The following is a 20,027-nucleotide window of genomic DNA, read 5'->3' on the forward strand; positions in this document are numbered from 1 at the left end:
GTTTAAAAATTCATTTTATTGCACTTAATATAAACAGGGCCATTTATATTTCCAAGATTTCGTAATATCGTGCACAGAGAATTTATTTTAAACGGAAGAATGAATTAATTCAGTGAAATGAATAAAAATAGCAAGTACTCATTATCATTTCGACATCTGGTAGCCAGATAGCCTATCTTTCTATATCAATATCCAACACTTTCAAGTGCCGACTGGCTTTGGAAGTCTTAGAAGAAGGGAGCGGGTGGGCGAATCTTGGGTACATGCATTTTGGCAGAGCGCTTTCTTTCTTTTTTTTTTTTTAAAAAAAAAAAAAAGATAAAAACGTAGAAAAATTTAGAAAAAAGATTTTTTTTTTCTATTTATGAAATAACAGATTAAAAAATTACGGTATTATCAGCATTGTAAGTTTCAAATCAGCTCTTATCGAAGATAAGACTTGAATTTTGCCATCGAAAGGGAATAAGTACTTAATAAAAAAACCGTTGAAATATCAAGAAAAATGACTGCCTCTAAAAAAGACGAAAACATAAAAAAACAAACAAGTGTCATTAAACTCAGCATAGCAGAACGCTTGTAACGACCCTTAGAAACACTTGACGCAGATGGAACTTGTGGTTGGCACGAGACCTTCAAATGTATAAACGACTTTGTGCGTTATTATGACACATTATTTACTTACTCGAAAAAACACAACTGCCAACATTCACTTCTTGCGGATGCTCAGCGACTAAAAACGGAAGAACTTAGAAAAATATTTTCGAAGAAACTTTCCAAAATTGCTTGGCAGATATTTTAAGCACCGGAAAGAGAGACGCGTAATCCCCCTCCCCCCACTCCCGAGTACATTATTGATTAGTTATTTTACTTACGCATGGACCGTATATCCCTTTCATGTTTTTTTAAAAAAATTATTCTTGAAACATTAGGAGCTTATCAGTTTATTTATAAACTAATCAATCACAAACAAAAGCTTAAAAAAGTTTTTTTTTCTTTACTATTTAAAGAAATTCGAAATTTAAGAAAGTATAACCACAGACTTAAAGAAATTAGCAAATGCTTTAGCATCAACACAATCAAATTTTAAAAATTTCAGTGTGTTGTAAAGGTTGGAAAGTTTTTGACAATTGTCGGTTTTAATTTGTTTTAACCGTCATGTCAAAAAAAATTGTTTTTGACAATTGTCAAAAATCATGAAATTTTGAATCATGCAAAACGAATGGCGTTTTCATACGATACGGTCTGACAATACGCCCAAATAGATTGGTGTTGAATTAATTGCGAAAACGTTGAATAGAACAATGTGAACTGCGTCTTTTTGCGTCGTAGCGAAAATCAACATGGTAAAGGAAAAATTAAGCGCTTTTTAAAAACACCCAACGAAAAAAAGCACCTTTAAGGGCTTTTAAAAATGGAAAATAATCACTTTTTAAAAAAGCTATGCACCCTGATATATTCACCCCGGCAATTTTGATACAATATTGGAAAGCACTCCTTTTTGCGGATGTGGTCGTGTGAGCTGATGAAGAGATTATATCTTTTCTTTGTTTTGTTTTCCAGCTTTTAAATATATTTTTTTAAATAAATCGGAAAAAAATATTTCATTTTAATAAATTTTCTTCTTCACTTTTCATTAATCATTATTATTTTCCATGTTTTCTCAATATTTTTTTTAACAAACAAACAAATATAACTTTATTGAGAACAAAAACACATAAATACAAAGAATATATATTCGTCGTCAAGAGGAAAATCCTGTCCAGGCGACAAAGAAAAGTAATACAATAAATTTAAAATAGAAATTTAAAAAAAAAAAAAAAAAAAAAAAAAAAATACAATCATAAATTATTTTGCTCATCATAAGACGTCATATATTGTTGAACACTGTAATAATAGAAAACAAAAAAAAAAAAATGCATGAAACTATATATATAAAAAAATAAATAAATAAATAAAAAAATAACAAAGGTAACATAAGAAATTCATTTGGATTGGCACAAGACTGGTATAAAAAATCAAATGCTTCCTTTAAAGTGAAAAATAGAGATCTAAATCGTCAATGTTCATCACAAATTGAAATAAAGCACGCTTAAAAGAAGAATATATTTTGATGTTTTGCAACTGAAATGGTAATTTATTATATAATTTAGGTGCTAAGTAAAAAAACTGTTTTCGTGAAATTTCTTTTGTAAAGAAGGGAATCTCATACATTTCAGTTGGTCTCCTTTCAGACACATTAGTTTTTAATTTGCATATTAATTTATTGTTGTGTAAATAGAGTAAAATACGAAAAAATACATTATGGCGAAATGGTGTTTAAAACCTTTTTTTATTCAACAAAGTTAAGTTTATAAAAAAAGCAGGATAAAATCTCTTAAATTCTTATGATTTGTATGGCAATTTTATTTATTACTAAGCGAATTGAAATAAGGTGTATAAATTAATGCTTTTGTCTTCTTTTTAAAAACATGTAAATTTTTAATACGCTTTTAGGAGTGCTGTAAGCTTTTAACATGAAATTAGAAAGAGCGTACTATGCTAACTTATAAAATTACTTTGTACTCGCAGCATAAAAAATCAAAACAGACTTTCAACAATTCCCAACATGAAAACTACATTCGTGTTTTATTTTCCTACTTGTAGAAATAACTTATAAAAATCACACAATACTATACACAAATGAATGTGTTTCTCCCATTGATGAATCAGACGAGAGCAGCATTTAGCAAAGCCATTTAGAAGTTACCTGATCAATAAAGCTTTGGCTGTGTTAACCACAAGTCACTAAGGTAACAAACAATGGTAAGTTGGAACAAAGAGTGACAATAATAAAAAAAGTAAACTGTGACGTCACACAATTGAAAAAAGAAGCCAGGAAAGGCAGATAGAGAGAGAGTAAAAAAGAAGCAGGTTATGAAGGCTGTCATTTAGAAACCATTTATACTTTTATTTTTTTCTTTCATCATCTTCTTTCTCTCTCCCAAACCCTTTTGAAGATGATGAAGACAAGATGATGAGTCAGAAGGAATTGCGGATCAACTTGTCTGCCTATTTTGGAAGAAAAATCCACTTCCAGCATTTGCTTATTTTATGCCTCATTGGGTTTCGTGGAACAAGGTTACGTGAAAATATATAGTTAGAATAGACAAGTAAATAAGTTAAATCTTATAAGACAAAGTAAATTGTTTTAGAAATAATAAAAGCAAGCCGACTAGCAAAATGTTTAAAATTTTATAAAGTAGTTTTCTTAACACAGCCGTTTTTCAACTATGACCGAATAATTGACTAATTTTTAAGGGTTTCGATGCTTCTCCCCCCCCCCCCCGAATATTTCTGGCGACTGAAGGTCTTTCATTTATGGAGGACAATGACTACTTCTACCACACTTCGTAAGGTAAGTTCTGGCAACGAAAAGAGCATAAATTTTTTTTTGTTTATAAATAACTTCACTAAATGGACAGATAAAGAACACAAATATAATAAAGCACTACATTAAATTATTTTTTGACCAAAATAGGGATTATCCATTAGCAATAAATGGACAGATAAGGAACACAAATATAATAAAGCACTTCATTAAATTTTTTAAGACTAAAATATTGATTATCCATCACTAAATGGACAGATAAGGAACACAAATATAATAAAGCACTTCATTAAACTTTTTTAAGACTAAAATAGGGATGATCTATTTTCATTTGACATCGAAATTTTTCACAAAATAGATATAATGCACGTATTTATGAAACTGCATACTTTGTGAACGTCCTTACAGTTTTGCTGGTTCAAACGTTCTTTGGATATAATTTTTGATTCCGGTTCTTTCTCATAAAGGCGGCTTGCACGCCAATGATACAGGGCTTAATATCATCCTTCAATGAGTAAGTTATCGTAAGTTTGTTTACAATACTAATGTTCCCCATACCTTGCTTAAATTATATTACAAAATCAGACAATCGATGAAAAATGATTCAATTATGCTTTTAGCCCAATATCCTTTCTCAAACAGTGGTTCATTAACCAAATGCGTTACACAAAACACAATTGTAGCATGACGAAATAAAAATTTTGAAATTGAAAAGAAACATATTTGGAGTTTAAATTTTTCGTTCTTGTCTTCGCGAAAATGAGATAAAAACTTGACTTAATCATACGAATAGTATACCACCTTCAAATTCTATTCTACAATGATATAAAAGCTTTTTGAAATAAAGTTACGATAGCAAACTCAACAATCCCACAATCAACGGCCTTTATCAACGTCGAATTTTGCGCCTGTTCCAGCCTTGCTATATTGTGGTCAGTAATAGTAATGAAAACAACTCAAGTCCAAATAACTTACAATTTTATAATCAGTTGACTAAATACTAAACTAGTTCAACCTAGGATAGAATTTTACTTAAAAAAAATAATTATTATTATTAAGCATGCAATATATTTTTTTATTTTATTTTATAACCGTTGTTGAACAATCGACCCAAATTTTTGGGTTAACAACAACTAATGTTCAACTCCGTAAATTTAAACTCAATCCAGAAGACAAGGGAACTCTTGGATCATGTATTGGGAAAAATTTGCCTTCGTGGAGGACTTTTTGATGGAATTAACCCGCATTTGCGTTACATGGAGGGAAAAACCAAGAAAACTTCCCACGGTTAGCCTGACGGCAAGGGGTGTAACCCAGGATCCGTCTACCACTGAGGATATTTTAAGTCAGCACTGTGGTCGGTGCAAGCCGGATGCGGAATTCGTATCGACCAGCCATCGCTGGGATTCGAACCCAGTTCACCTCATTGGAAGGTGAACGCTCTATCTCCTGAGCCATCACGGCTCAAGAATATAATATATTGTATACAGGAAAGTAATTACACTACATTTGAAATTATATTTTCAAATATAGTTATTTTTATGAGGAGAATTTTTTGAAAAATTCGCCCAACTTCAAGGTGGACGCTGTTAGTGAGATTCGGAGATATGAATTTTCGATCAGAATCAGATAACACAATATCCGGTTAAAATCGTAAAATGACGTATATGAGTAGGAAGTGATGCATGTCAGATAAGAGTTAAGCAGATATAAAGAACTAATGGAAAAAGAATTAACAAACGATAATCGAAACCGAAAGACAATCAGTCTACAACTCAAGGTTGAAATATTAAGACTTTTCCTTCATCCTTAATAATTTTTAATATACACGAATATACACAATGCATACACACATTGCGCGAGAAAGAAAATAATAAATGCATTAGTTAATATGACATTAATAGTAAGGATTAAAATCAAAACACTATGCGTCTTTGAGTCCTTGATCGGACAGTTCACACACAAACACCACTTAACCACAATCGACCTGTCTCCTGGCTTAAATTAAATCACATAATAATCATATAGTTAAATAAATCTGACTATCTAAATTTTGACACATGATCCAACTTATAAATGAATCAAAAGCACAGTAAGAACTTTGCCAATTTTTTTTTTTTTTTATCTTCCTGCATGTGCTCTTTCAAAAATATATTATTCACATAAACTCTTTTATGTAATAAGTAAAATTTTTACCAATCCGCAAAGTGATTGTTAATGATCCAATACAACTATTTTAATCATATAAAAGTTTAATGAAAAGTGAAACAGACAGGAGCATTAGGATGGAAATGTTTTATCACTCGGGAATTTGTGAAATTTTGTCTGACATTCAGTCAGTTTAGCGCAGGGGTTGCCAAACTTTTCTGATCATCGACCCCTACATAATTTTTCGAAATCTCCATGGGCCCCCATAAAAGTAATTTTCCGTTAATTAAAATAAAACTCTATTAGATACTGTGTTTGTACATTTATTTTATGATTTTGAACATTTATTAAAGTAACATAGTGTAACAATAGTTTTATGAAAAATATATTAATGTTGAAATATAAATACCTTAATATTTATGAAATAATAATTATAAGTAAGTAAAAATAATAAGTAAAGTAACTACGGATTTATTGCTTCTTAATCAATGACATGGGTGTGCCTGGTGCTTTTTTTTCCTGCAAGGTTCGTTATATTGGGTTCAAAATTGGTCAATTGGTAAATCCCCTCGAAACTCCACATTTAATTTATTTCTGTTCTTAGTTAAGATTGAATTTACATGACTGAAACCGGCCTCAACCATATAGGAACTTGGAAATGCTATCATAAATGGCTGAGCTATTTCGTAAAGTCTTACATATTTTTGCATTATATTTATATTTGTCCAAAATTTGCTTATTGTTAAATTTTTAAAAAGCGTCTTTGCTTCAAATCCCCATAATAATTCAGCAAGCTCATCTTGCAGGTTGATGTCCACGTTTTCAATTTGAGCAGAAAACGGCACAATAATCCAATCAGGGATGTCAATGTTTTCCAAATCAACAAAACGCAGTTTAAAATCGTCGCTCAATTTTTGAAGATTACCTGTATATATTTCCAAGTCTTCTTCTTTTATTTCTAATTGTCACATATCTGAAAAATACTGATAATCCTTCGACCAATCGACCCTTCCGGTTCGGATCGACCCCCGCTTATGTTAAATAGACCCCTGGGGGTCTATATAGACTACTTTGGCAACCTCTGGTTTAGCGGATTGCCAAATACGTAGTAAAAGGAGCTTTCGTAAATAAACTTCCAATTCACAAGAGCTATTTCTTTACAGTGAGGACATAGGCGAATATTCTTGTAAACTTTGTTATTCGTTCTATTTTAGTAGATGAAAAATTTATCAGTTAAATTATAATTATCATAAAAAAAGGATAATGATTCGGATTTAGAATTTCAGTCGGCAAATTAAGAATATCTTCAAAAATATAATCTCATGGTGCCATTCGTCTTACAGGCTTCAGAGTTGTATAGTCGTGAAATTTAATCTATTTTAGAATTCCCAATTTTTCCACACAAAAAATATTCTATCTTTACATTTTGATATTTAAACTAAAATACGGAGAATACACAGTGAAATGTAACAGATCAGACAAAAAATCAGGAGAAGCAAATTAGAATGAAAATTCAAGTCGAAATTGTTCTTGGAATCTGTTTCATGCCGTTACAGCGATGAAAAATCAGAATAATTTCACGCACGATGGGTAAAGATCACACATTCATTTCGTTTATCCATAAATCAGCGCTGCTCGGCAAAAAAAGTTAGGATATGCGCCCTTGACTGGCGAAGTAGGAAATGAGGGTTAATCAATGACGAAGGCTAATATGTCATTCATTTTCTGCCTCTGTTTTTATTACTCTCTCCTTGCTAATTTTTAGCAGCTTCATTAGGAAAAACTAACCAACCAAACGAGGTTCCGTTATTAATAATAATCTATTTTTATATCTATCAAGACACATGTGGCTAGTTGTTGACAAATAAAACCCAGACAAGCGCATCAGACTAGAAATTGCGTTACATCACCGTAACGGTCACAGTTATACAAAATGCTTTATTACATTACGCAGATAAGATCTTAGTGTTCCAATGATCTTTGTTAACGAGGAGGAAAATAGCAATAAATATTAAGAAAATTTTATTACTGAAAATAGAATGATTTTAGTAATTTGAATTAGAAATTAACACGCATTCCAAAATAAAAATTTTGATATTCAACAAAGCGCTTATTAATTATTCCCTTTTTCCATATCTTATGTGATATAGTTTGCCCGTTTAAGTTTAGTAAGTTATAGTCTGCCCGTTTAAGTATACAAAGACAAAATGCATATGCATTTTCAATCTCGTCTGATTAGTTTTAACACAGGAAACGTTAAGTTGAAATAAATGTTATTTGCGCAAGTATCTGTTTTATTTCAAACGACTTTTGGAATAAGTTATTTTTTTCTTCTTTTTAAACGATCTTTGCTTAACATCAAGCGAGTTTAATATAATAGAGATTTACTATGAATCTCGCAAAGAAGAAAGCGAGACTAAGCGGTTATTATTTGATGCAGTCAATAATCAAGTGTTTATAGATGTAGGTTTTTCGGTCAGTTACTTTAATGATTGGATGCGGAGGAAGATATAAAATTCTTGGACATAAAATATTGTAATATAATCATACTTAAATAAGTGTAAATATAATAGAAGTAAAGAAGGCGTACACATTTTCGTCTTTTAAAATCGATTTGGATTCTATAACAGGGTTACCAACTGGCGGAGCCTTTTTTTGTGGCCCGCGAACTAAAATATATTAGTTGTCATTTTTTGTGGACAATTTTCGTAAAAAATCTATATGGGTTTCAAATACTTTTAAGTTTTATATGTTTACAATTTGATGTCTGTTGCACATTAATTGTTTAATACATAGGTGCACATTAAAGTTATTGCAGCTAGAATTTTTTGACAGGCAATTAAATATTTTTAAAATCCTACTTCTTATTTTAATTTGTAATTCAATACTTTTGTTTTGTATAACTTGATAAAAATCTGACAGTAATATTTAATATTCCTTCAAACATAAAAGAGACCTACATAAAATTTTGATAAAGTTGCGACCCGCCATTTGACTGGTGTTTTTAATTGCGGCCCCCGGCCTCATTTAAGTTGAAAATCCAGTGTTCTATAATGTCTAACAGATGTACAGATTGGAAGTGGAATACTGATTGTATAAGTTTTTATTATTACCCAAGTTTAATTCTTTTTCCAAGTTAAAATATTTAATAGGATTATTATTTTTTTTTTGTTGTTGTTGAACAAAGAGAAATTTTCAAATTCAATGATTTCTAGCATTTTCATTAATCATCCATTATTTATTAAGCTTGTTTAACTGGTTCAGGATCGGCGAAAAGAAAAAAAAAAGCGCTTTGCCAAGCCTACACGATACGAGAGTATACGTACTAACACGCGAGTACTGAATTGAAAGCAAGTCAGTTAGTATCCTGAGCCGCTGAAGTGAGAAAGACTCGCTTCATATGATACCGTGGCACGTGAAGGTAGAATCACGAGACCACGTATATATGTGATCACTAAAGCCCGGAATTTCAGGCAATAAAAAATGCAAAAATAGGCAGGCAAAAAGGCATTTAAAAAGCTTGAAATAGGCACTTAAAAAAGGCACTTAAAATTGGAGCAAAATGGTAGTTGGTAATGCCTAAAAGCCCATATAGGTATCCAAGGTATAAAAAAAGTTGCTAGAAGTATCCGGTATACCTACATATTCATTTCACTCGACTGTCGTAGCAATAATACAAAAGAAGTGGACATAATTGCACACAAAAAAACCTCAACTGCGTAGGTGCGAAATAAAAATTGAAAACTCGTACTTACAATAATATTGTATGCAGATTTATTCTGATGATTGGTTGTTGTTGCACATCACAACTAGATGCTTTTTCAAATTTTCGAAAGAGAAATTTTGTCTCCTGTCAGTCAATATAGTTTTAAACAAAGAGAAGGAGCTTTCTACTTCGACAGAAGTTATGGGCGCGTACCTAAAACAACTTGCCATGGTAGGAGATATGGTAAGTTCAACTGTAGTATCACCAGAAAGTACTTTTGCAATGTCCTTGATGCATTCAAAGTCTGCATTTACAGAGATGACGTTTTCACATTTCTTCCTTATTATGTCACCAGATGGTCCAGGCACAGACATTAGTTCTTCAATAGTATTGTCGAAAATCTTTAGTGACTCGGACAAAGACATATTTCTTTTTTCCACGTGTTCAATAGCTCCAGGGAGCTTCCCAAAATAAGTTGAAATAAAAGTCAGTTCATTTTTAATTTTAGAACTGCTAAGCAGATTTTTACTTTTTCTTATGGATATTGCCTCTTCATCCGAAAAGCTGGTAAGGACTCGAGTAACTTCCTCAAAATTTGTGCAGTAGTATGAGACTGCTGAAATCCATGTTCCTCATCTTGTAAGGATCGGTTTAGGAGGTAATTGAATGTCTGGTGCAATTTCTTTGAACTCTTGAAAGGGCTTTTACAAATACTTTTTTCACACTAGAAACAAGCGAGTCTACCTCAGGATAGAGACCTCTTACTTCCTCTGCTATCCTGTGCAATGCATGAGCAAGGCACGTTAGATGGATCATATTAGGAAATAAAACTTTTAAGGCATTTCCTGCTTTTTTCATGTAGGATGCTGCATTTGTAAGAAATAATAGCACTCTTTCATGCTCAGTACCATTTGGCCAAAGTAAAGCCAGTGCATTAGTGAACAACTGTGCAATTGTAGTACTGTTAGTCTTTTGCAACTGTTCAGATGTCAACAAAAAGATTTTATGTTTTTCAAATGGGTCCATAACACCAACAATAACATTCGCAACATATCGTCCAGTTACATCTGTCGTTTCATCTATAGATAGCCATATGTTTTTCGTTCCCATTTCCTTTTGAATAGTTTTAAGAACTTCGGTATAACAGTCATCTAAATAAGTTTTCCTAAAAGTTGATTCACAGGGCACACTTTGATTCGTATATTTTTGCAAAAAAGCTCGAATACTTTTATTTTCAAGTTTCCACAGCGGAATGCCGGCATCTACAAATGATCTGCATAAATCCATTGCAAATTCCGATTTGCGAGAAGATAATTGAAAACAGGTGGGAATCAGAGTCGGTGTTTTCCCATCTTTTTTATCTTTTGCTGTTTTATGCTTAGATGTCTCCAAGTGCTGAGATATAAAATACTTCTTCTCAAAATTTACTGACTTCTCGCATGCCTTACAAAACAGAATGCTCCCATCAGTAGAAAACACATCCGACCCAAATTCTTTCACAAAACTGTCCAGTTTTTTGCTTGTGCAGGCTTTTACTTTAGGCATTTTAGAAATAACTAGTAGTACTAGAAAACTTTTTCGTGCTCCTGCTACAATGTGCTCAACCAGCTTGGTGAATTCGTTTTGTAGATAAGAGAGCATACGAGTTATTCGATGGTGTAGGCTATATGGGCCGTAAGTAAGAATAAATTCTATTGACTGTAAGTAAAAATAACTCTAATCTTTTCACTCCCTTTCTCTCTCTCCTTGCAAAAGCGCATTGGGCGAAGGTGACGCCACGAAGAGACGGAGAGAAAATATTCATAAGACAAAAGGAATAAAGTCCTTATCTCTATAAATGCATTACAATACGTCGGATGACAGTCAACTATTTCTGTACTTCAAAATTTCTTCATTTTGCATTTATGCTCGGTCAAAAGCACGAAAAGCTTTGCAGAAAAATTTTAAATTAGACAGAAATAGGCATTTATGAACAAAAGGAACGAAAAAGGCATTTTCAGAAGAAAACGTTTAAAAAAGGCAGAAAAGGGCATTTATGGCATTTTGCCTGAACTTCCGGTCTCTAGTGATCACAGTCTTGAAGGCGTTACTAAATTTAATTTAATGCAAATTTATATACTCGAAGACTTTTTCGTCTGAGAAGTTTCGTTAACTAATAAGTCAATTTGTTTAAAAAATTCAAAGTATTGCTGGGCAAGTTTTGTGCTATAAAACAATGTGAAAATTAAGTTCAGTAATAATATTGCGTGATGCTGCACAGCATACGCCCTTTTTTTTCTAAGAAAAGAGAGAGAGAGAGAAAGAAAGAAAACGTTTAGATTCTTATTGAATGTGGGTTTGAAATGTGAACTTCCTTCGCATAAATGCGGGTATTTGTGTCTCCGTTTAAATGAAACCATATGCCTAACAGCAGATTTGAAAATTGCTATTGTTCAAAAGGTACAAGAAATATTATTTCCACTATCATAAACAGTCTCTTAAAAATACACAAACTCAACTTTGGTTTTAAGAAAGAAGGCAAACAATCCTTCTCTTTCAAAAATTTTCCACATGCTTTAGCAGGGTACGTAGCCAAATTATTCAACAAAAAATAAGCACCTTTTAAGCACTCAAAATATTTTTAAGCACTTTAAAAAATATATAATTAGGCAGGGTTGGAAAGTTTTTGACAATTATCTTGTTTTAACCGTCATGTCGGAAAAAAAAACATTTTGGCATTGTTTTTGACAATTGTCAAAAATCATGAAATTTTGAATCATGTAAAACGAATGGCGTTTTATACGCTACGGACTGACAATATGCCAAAATAGATTGGAGTTGAATTAATTGTGAAAACGATGAATAGAACAATGCGATTTTTTTTTTTTTTTTTTTTTTTTTTGCATAATTCATAGCAAAAATCAACATGATAAAAGGAAAAATCTCATTTTGAAAAAGATAAAATTTAGCACTTTTTAAAAACACCCAACGAAAAAAGCACCTTTAAGGGCTTTTAAAAAACGAAGATCGAAAATAAACACCTTTAAGCACTTTTTAAAAACGCTACGCACCCGTTTAAGAACCTTTACGGATAAAAATGATCATTATAAAGTTTGTTTTTCTACAATAAATTCCGACCCGTTAGTAAGGGAACACTTAGAGCAATCTGTTCACAAGTACATTTCGTACATGAAAATGTTGAATGTAAATTCGAAATTTTTTGTTTTAAGCCAAGTAGCAAATAAGACTTCTTTGTCAGAGATATTAGAGGAATTAATAACCATTTTTTATTTATTTTTTGCAACACCTAAACCAAATATATAAATTAAAGACACATCGAGCTCAATTTTGAATGAGTTCGAACTCATTTTTCTATTATGCTTTAAAAAAGAATGTGAAATATTAAATTGTCTCAACAATTATTTTGACAGATGAATAAATTCACATGAAAACTAGACTATAAAATCCAAAACTAATACCGTGAAATTTGCTTCTACTAATTGTTAAGGTGTAAAGTATAGGTAAACTCTGAATTCATATTTTTTACATGAGCTTAGTGGAAGACAGTTTTAAGTAATATTTTTGAAAATATTCTTGGAGAGAAATCTATTGATTACAACGCTAATTTATTTTGCCAAGTTACTAAACTTCTGAGATTTCTCTGGTTGAAGGATTTTATGCCCCCTCTTTAGATTGTATTAAATGTACAGATAGAAATGGAATGCTGATTCTATAAAATTTGTATTACCCAAGTTTAATTTTTTTCCAATTTAAAATATTTGGTACGATTTTTCTTTTGTTAAACAATCAGAAATTTTAAAATTCATTCATTTTTAAAATTTTTTTTATTTGCAATCCATTCTTAGTTAAGTTTATTTAACCCGTTCAAAACTCGTTTTAATTTTAAACTTTTTTCTTTTTAAAATAATAGTAATAAAAAGAATGCCAAGAACAATTAAAAATCAGGGGTTTAATTATAATTCGTCCCAAGTTAGAGAAAGAAGAAATGATGACAAAACCTTTATTTCCTAAAATACAGCAATCTAGCAACTTAATACACATTACTCTACTAGTGAATTGAGTAAATTTTAAAGTCAATTCACTAAAGACTGAAATTTCACTTAGAACCTTAAAAGGCACTACTTTAAAGGACACTTTTTCTGTTTTGAAATATTTTAAATGTATTAAAAATTAATCTGATTCTAAAAGTTTTTTTTTCTATTAACGTCATAAGGGCTTTCTTCTGGGTCTAGGTTTTGAGTTAATTTTGTTTAATTTTTGCCTTTTAGGTTGATTTTAATTCTATGCAAAGTACAATTATATTGTATTCTTCTGTGTTTTATTGTACATTTTACATTCTTTTCCTGGACTTTAGCAAAACTTTTGGGGCACAGAAAAGGCAATTTTCAGACTTTTGTCTTGCTTTCTCGATAGAAAAAGTTTTGCATTTATGACATCTGAAGCTGGTACCCCCTGACGACGTCAGCTTTGGTTGTCATATTTTTCCAATTTTTTTTCATTTTCACGTTTATTAACACAAAAAGCATCTTGATATGAGCTAAATTTTATTCCTCAATCAAAAATTAAAATTATTCTAGAATTCCGGAATTTATCTTAGGGAGGATTAGAGGCATCTTAAAGAATACTTCCTTAAAGTACTTTTAATGAAATAAGGCACATTATTTTAAGGCTACCCTATTTCTTACAGAAAACAATTTTGTAGAATATTACTAATACAGATAACTCCAGATTAGCAGCGGATGATAATCGGAAGTTTGATTAGTAATGGAGAAAATAAATACTCTAATTTAGAAAGGTGGTACAGGTTAAACGCTCTCATAAAGTACTTTCAAGAAGTTCACGTATGTTGCAAAGCGACAACACACAATTCCAGAAAAAAACTGAACGGTTGACTAAAGCTCGGGCAACCGTGAAATGTCTCAGACGTTTTTAAATCTAATACAATATTCAACATTTCCCATCTCATACCAGGTCACATTATAATCTTATTCTATTCTTCGAGTGAAATGTAAAACTCTTGATAGACGAGAGAGCCCAGTGGGTAAACACGAGTTAATCGGATTCAGGGAACAGTTTCAACAGTGGATAGATATAAAGGTCAATTGAAAGCTTGTCGATTCAAGTTACTTGAAAAAAGACAGCTGCAACTTATATTCTTCTATTCGAAAGAAAATTACGTATATTATTATTAACAACGGAATGAAGAGGCATAATAGTAACCAATAAGGCACAGTAAATTACTTTAAATATAAATTAAAATTATTATATTATAATATTAAGGAACAAAAGTAGTGAAAAAAAATCAAGTAAAAGTCAATTAAAGCGCAGTTTTAATAATGATGCAAATTTTTCTATTTACAATTTTCTCTCGCATTAATATTTTTAACTGCATATATATTGAAGAACTTTCATATGGATGCAGAAATTAGTCTCGAATATTTTCTCGTGATATTAAACAATAAAAACTATAATACGAATTTATGTTGAAAATGTATATTCAAGAATTTCTAGAAATAATTGTGAATTTTCGTTGGAAATTTCAACAAACTGTCAAATTTGATACTGACCAATATACTGGATAAAAGTGGCTTTATCCGCCCAAAAACTGTATCAAAATAATTAAACATGTTAAAAATGACCTTAAGTTTAATGATTATTTATATTATGAAATTAAAGGTAAAGAAGAATGCATTAAAAAAGTACATTGGAATGTTTATGTCTAATGAATAAAATATGATTAAGCAAAAAAGAATTAAAAAAAATTAAAAATGGACCATGCAATTGTAAAATATAAACTACTTGCTTGTTTTGCAAGTAAGGGAAAGTTTAAAAGACTACAGCAAGACTAGTTAAGTTACATGTCTTTAAAATTTAACACAAATTACATAAAAAAGCCAGTGAGAAAAATTTATTAAAACATTTGAGTCGTATCTCGGTGTTACGGTCTGACATTTCTAGGAAATGTTAAATTAATTATAACAAATGCTGGAGAATTATATTTTAACAGATAAAATAAATTAAATAATCAATTTTAGTGGTCAAACTTGATATTACCAAGATCGGTTAGTAATCATAAGGCTGAACTCCGGGTCTCCCTATGTCAAGAAAGCCTTAACTCAAACTCTTTAGCTGGAAGAAATTTTCGGACTCACTTTCGAAGTAATTTCTATCTATCAGATACATAAAAATCTGTCAGCAAAAATACCAAGTAGAGGCGATTGCGAAGTACTAAATGTCATTATCCGAAAAGAGGTCATCTTAAATATTGTTTTTCATAACTTGCAAATTATGTCCGTTATGTCATTTTAGAATTCAGACTTTTAAATAGCATATTAAATGTCAGGCTCGCAAAAGAAATTTCAAGCTCATCTCTTAATGCTTTAAATAAACCGGCTCCATTCTTTATCCATGATGAAAAAACAGAATGTCAACACAGCCAAAAGGCATGCAAAATCTCGATGTCGTAGTAATTGAATTAGGAAATGATATCAGAGATAAAAAAAAAAAAAATAAAAACCTTCCGCTTGCGACAAAAACAACAGTATTACCCAATGACTCACGGAGATAACAGAATAAATAACAATTATGACATTATAACACAAGACAAAACAGTTCATTTCAATTAGTCACTGTACGGAAACTGATAAACTGCATCCAACTTAATAACTAACTATGAGAGCTTTAATGAAAAAACACGGCCAGTTATTGAGCTTTGAATATTGTTTTCATAAATCGGGAAAGTGATATGATAGCGATTAAATTTATCTAAGTATACAATTGTGCGATTGGTGAAAAAAAAACATTTTAAAACTTAATAGTTAAAGCATGCGAACTTTTAAAAATTAAGCTAATTTTTTATTAATTTTCGAGGCAAATTAATGTAATCATAATAAAAGCCATAAAGGATCATTATCAAACACCAAAGCAAACATAATTTATCTTCAATTGCTCAAGCCATTCAAGTAACACCTCACAAAACCAAGGATCTAATTTTGAGAATTGAAATTGAGGAAGAAAAAAAACTTTTTCACATTAAATTATTTTTTAGTTTCCGGAAATTCTATTTTAGCTATGATAATAATTGCAAGCGAAAGAAAATAGTAGTTAAGCCACTTTTCCTGAAATCTATCACTAAGCATTTGCGTTGTTTTTTAAATTACACGGCAGTATTCTGTAATAGGTTTTTTTACAGTCTCCTGTAAAAGATTTAACAAATTGAAAATATGCGGTGACTGTCATTGAGCATTATGGTAGAGAAAAAATAAATACCCATGATACTTCACAAAATCAAATTTTAACCAAACCGAATTTTTTTTTTTTTTTTTATATATATAAAACCATTTGTTGATTTGAATCAGGTTTTTTTTTATAGAAAATCTTAGATATCAATCAAATGATTTTTTTAAAAAGAAAGGTCAAGGATGTAAAAATTTACAAAGTATTTAAAATTTTTTTAATTATAATAAATATATTACTTTGCTAGTAAGTTGGGGGGTAATGCTTGTCACCTCTACGCGGTGCCCCCTAGATACCTTTTATTGGGTAACTAAATGGCAGGTAGTGAGCATGGCATGAGAGATGAAAAAGAACTGATATGGTATCATGCGTGGCTCCGATTAAAAAGGGATGTGATCAGGAATTAAACAGGGGTTCCTGTTCGAAAAGTTTGCTATAGTCTCCAATAGCACATGGTAAGTCTTCAGGTGAGTCCAGTGCTGATACCGCTACTTTGCAGCTCACTGCTAGCAATGCTGGTGAAAAGTCCAAAAGCAAAAGTCCTGCTTATGTTGGAGTCTCTGGCCATGGTCAGAGACACTCAGAGGTTAGAATGCCTTGAGCCAGCCACTAGACTATTCAAGAGCCAGAGAAGGAAATTAAAAGCCACTGAGAAGAGTGGTAGAGCTAGGTCTTCGGACTTCGCAGATGGGTTGCACCCCTCCCGGGGTGCCAACCCAACTGCGCAAAAATACCCTACTAATAAAAAATATATACTAAAAAATGGAGCAGGGAAAAAAAAAAATGGATTCTTTCTTATTTTATCTTATTATTGCTAATGTGTTTTACATCCTTCATTTCTTTTAATAAGTTTTGATGAATTTTTTTAATTATAAAAGAATTTTCTGAATAAGAGAAGAGTGACGATTGATGTATTTGTCTTATTAAACATTATGGGTTTTACCTAATTCTTATGCAAGTATATTCAATGTAACGGAAAACTTCTTACTAATAATTTTGAAAAATAATTATATTTTCTTTTGCTCATACATACAACTAATTTGGAAGCCTTTCTTTTCCCATTAAAAAACCATGTGATTTAAACATTCTTAAGGTTGAATTCAAAGTATATTAAATACGATTATACTTGTAACAGGGCTCAAAATCAACTCTGTTCTGTTGGTTTGGGACCAGGGTTTGCAGAGGTAGACCCACAGACCAAAAACACCCAGTGGTTTCTTTTTCAGATTAAGCCCATTTGAAAAAAAAAATTTTAAAAAAATACACCCACTAAATATGAGTTTTTTTCACACTCTATTATTTTCAATGAATAGCAATTATAAAACCAAATTGGATTTTCAAAATATCAACTTATTGTTTTATAAATTTAATTTTGTAACTTTTAATATATAATTATATGAAGGAAACATTTTTGTAAACAAAATTTAATAAAATGAACTAATATGTGAAAAAAATTATTGGAAAAGGAAAAACACTGCCAAATTATAATGCATTATTTATCTATAGGTAATGCAAAAAGACTTCATACTTTTACTTATGCATTACAGTTATTTCATAATTTATTCGTACTGTAAACCCTTCAGGGTTTGTTAAAACACATCAGCTGATATATATCTAATATTTCAAAATGAATATGATTTATCATATTTTTAGATTAAAAATGTAGAAACTTTTTCAGTTAAAAATAACCTCATTTTCTATTATAGACGGCACCTGTTTCCACTGTACCTTTTGTAAAAAAAAAAATTTTTTTATATTATCTGTGTGTTCTCTTATTATTCAAAATTTTAATTTCCTTTGAATTTTTTTAAAGATTTCTTTTATCTAAATATTAACAGATTATTTTTGTTGCAAATTAATTCAAACAGATCTATTGCTGGTCTTTCTTTGCTGCATTATGGGTGGATGACAGACATAAGGGACTAGATGACTACTGAATCTATACTAGTAATAATATACTAAGGTTTCTTATCTACATAACTAATAAAGTAAACACAAAGTTCAATTTAACTATCCAATTATGTAGGTAATATAAAGATCAGGTTTCTCATTAAAAAATATTTTTAACAAAAAAAAAGAAGCAAAAAACAATTTGACCAATTTAGCATAACATTATAGCAGAAATGTAGACATTTTTAATATTTGGCAGAAAACAAGAGATTTAAATTTAGATGTTAAGAAAAAAATTTTATATGCTAATATTTTTTAAAAGGTCGATATTTTTTTCCGTTTAAAACTTTTAGACTCATCTTGAAAATAATGGATTTTACTAGCCTACGTAATTTTAATGAATAAATGTATTTATTTAATGAAATTATATTTATGAATACATGCTGGCAGATGCATGTTGCATCAAATAACTATAAGGAAAATGACAAGATATAGGGACATTTCAGTATCAGTATAGTTCGTACACCAGGAGTTGGCACTTGGCTCCACCTTCATCATGTGGTATCCAACGATACTATTTCGCTATTTCTGGGAGAAGGATGAGAACAATCCTGAATAATGTTGCTATTTGCAGATCATATTACAAAAATATTTATTTCGCAATCTTTATGTGCATTTTTTTAACATTCAATATTTCATAAAGTGAATAGTTTGTCCTTTTTGGAGCATTTTGCTGCAATATATTTAATTAGCTAGAGTAACAAAAGGTATAATAGCAGATAATAAAACAAAGTAAGCGACTGAAAAAGAATTCAATGTTTGCGTTTGATGTGCATTAAAGGTTGTCTCAATTTTAAGCGTGAGACTTTTCTGCTCCTTGTACTCCTGTGCCCAAATGAACTAATCGTCCTAGGAGGTGGAGCCAAGTGCCAACTCCCTGTGAACGAACTATACATGTTCATGCAAACCAGGGGTGCAGAATATGTCTGGTTGCATGAACAAGGTTCGGAGGAAATTCACACTGCCCTAGAGAAGTCTTTAGTCACATTAAAAAAGAATTACCATAAATATTTTTTATAGTAAAAAAAAAAAAAAAAATTACGCCGCTAAATAATAACATTAATGCAAATAATACTCAAACATGAAATCTTTATATATACTGACTATTAAGGAGAAAATTTATTTATATTCCTGAAAATACTATTGGCATTTTTGTACTCATTTAGTTCTTTGCATACCACTGCCCTGTCGATGCCAAAACTTAGATATTTCTACTTTGAGGGTAACAATTTAGACATTGATATGGTTAAGCTATGCACAGTCTTTGGAAGTAAACGGTATCTCACAAAAAAAGTAAAGAGGAAGAGAAAAGAAAAATAAATTATCAGGGAGAGATTATATTTACCCCTATGGCAGAATTTTTTAGGCCTTTCTGAGATAGAACTCTCTAGTTTTAGTATCTTTCTTCAAGATACTTTTAATAATAACAAACACATATGTTACTTATTTAAAATAACAAAAGTGCTGTGTTAACAAATATATATAATTGTTTTTAATTGAACATGCAATAATTTTTTATTCTAATATTATGGGTGATATTCTTGTATTTTGTTGAGGGGGCGAGCACAAATTACTTCCTTATTCGCATTTTGTAAATAATTATCACAATAAAAAAATGAT

At 30.7% G+C, this 20,027-nt stretch overlaps 2 protein-coding genes across 3 annotated transcripts in view; one reads left to right on the top strand and one right to left on the bottom strand.

The window, feature by feature from the left end:
• Positions 1 to 20,027, bottom strand: part of Mical (Molecule interacting with CasL) — a 69,119-nt gene that overhangs the window by 45,646 nt on the left and 3,446 nt on the right. The gene's annotated exons all lie outside the window — the stretch shown is intronic.
• Positions 3,737 to 20,027, top strand: part of LOC122270427 (uncharacterized) — a 48,484-nt gene continuing 32,193 nt past the window's right edge. The window contains exon 1 of the mRNA XM_087167697.1: positions 3,737 to 3,881. Within this exon, the coding sequence (XP_087023823.1) occupies positions 3,850 to 3,881 (32 nt within the window). The 5' untranslated portion in view covers positions 3,737 to 3,849. The remainder of the gene's footprint in view (positions 3,882 to 20,027) is intronic.

This window comes from Parasteatoda tepidariorum, chromosome 1 (genome assembly GCF_982258835.1).
Source record: "Parasteatoda tepidariorum strain Cologne lab strain chromosome 1, Ptep-v5.0, whole genome shotgun sequence".
Classification (NCBI taxonomy): Eukaryota; Metazoa; Arthropoda; class Arachnida; order Araneae; family Theridiidae; genus Parasteatoda; species Parasteatoda tepidariorum.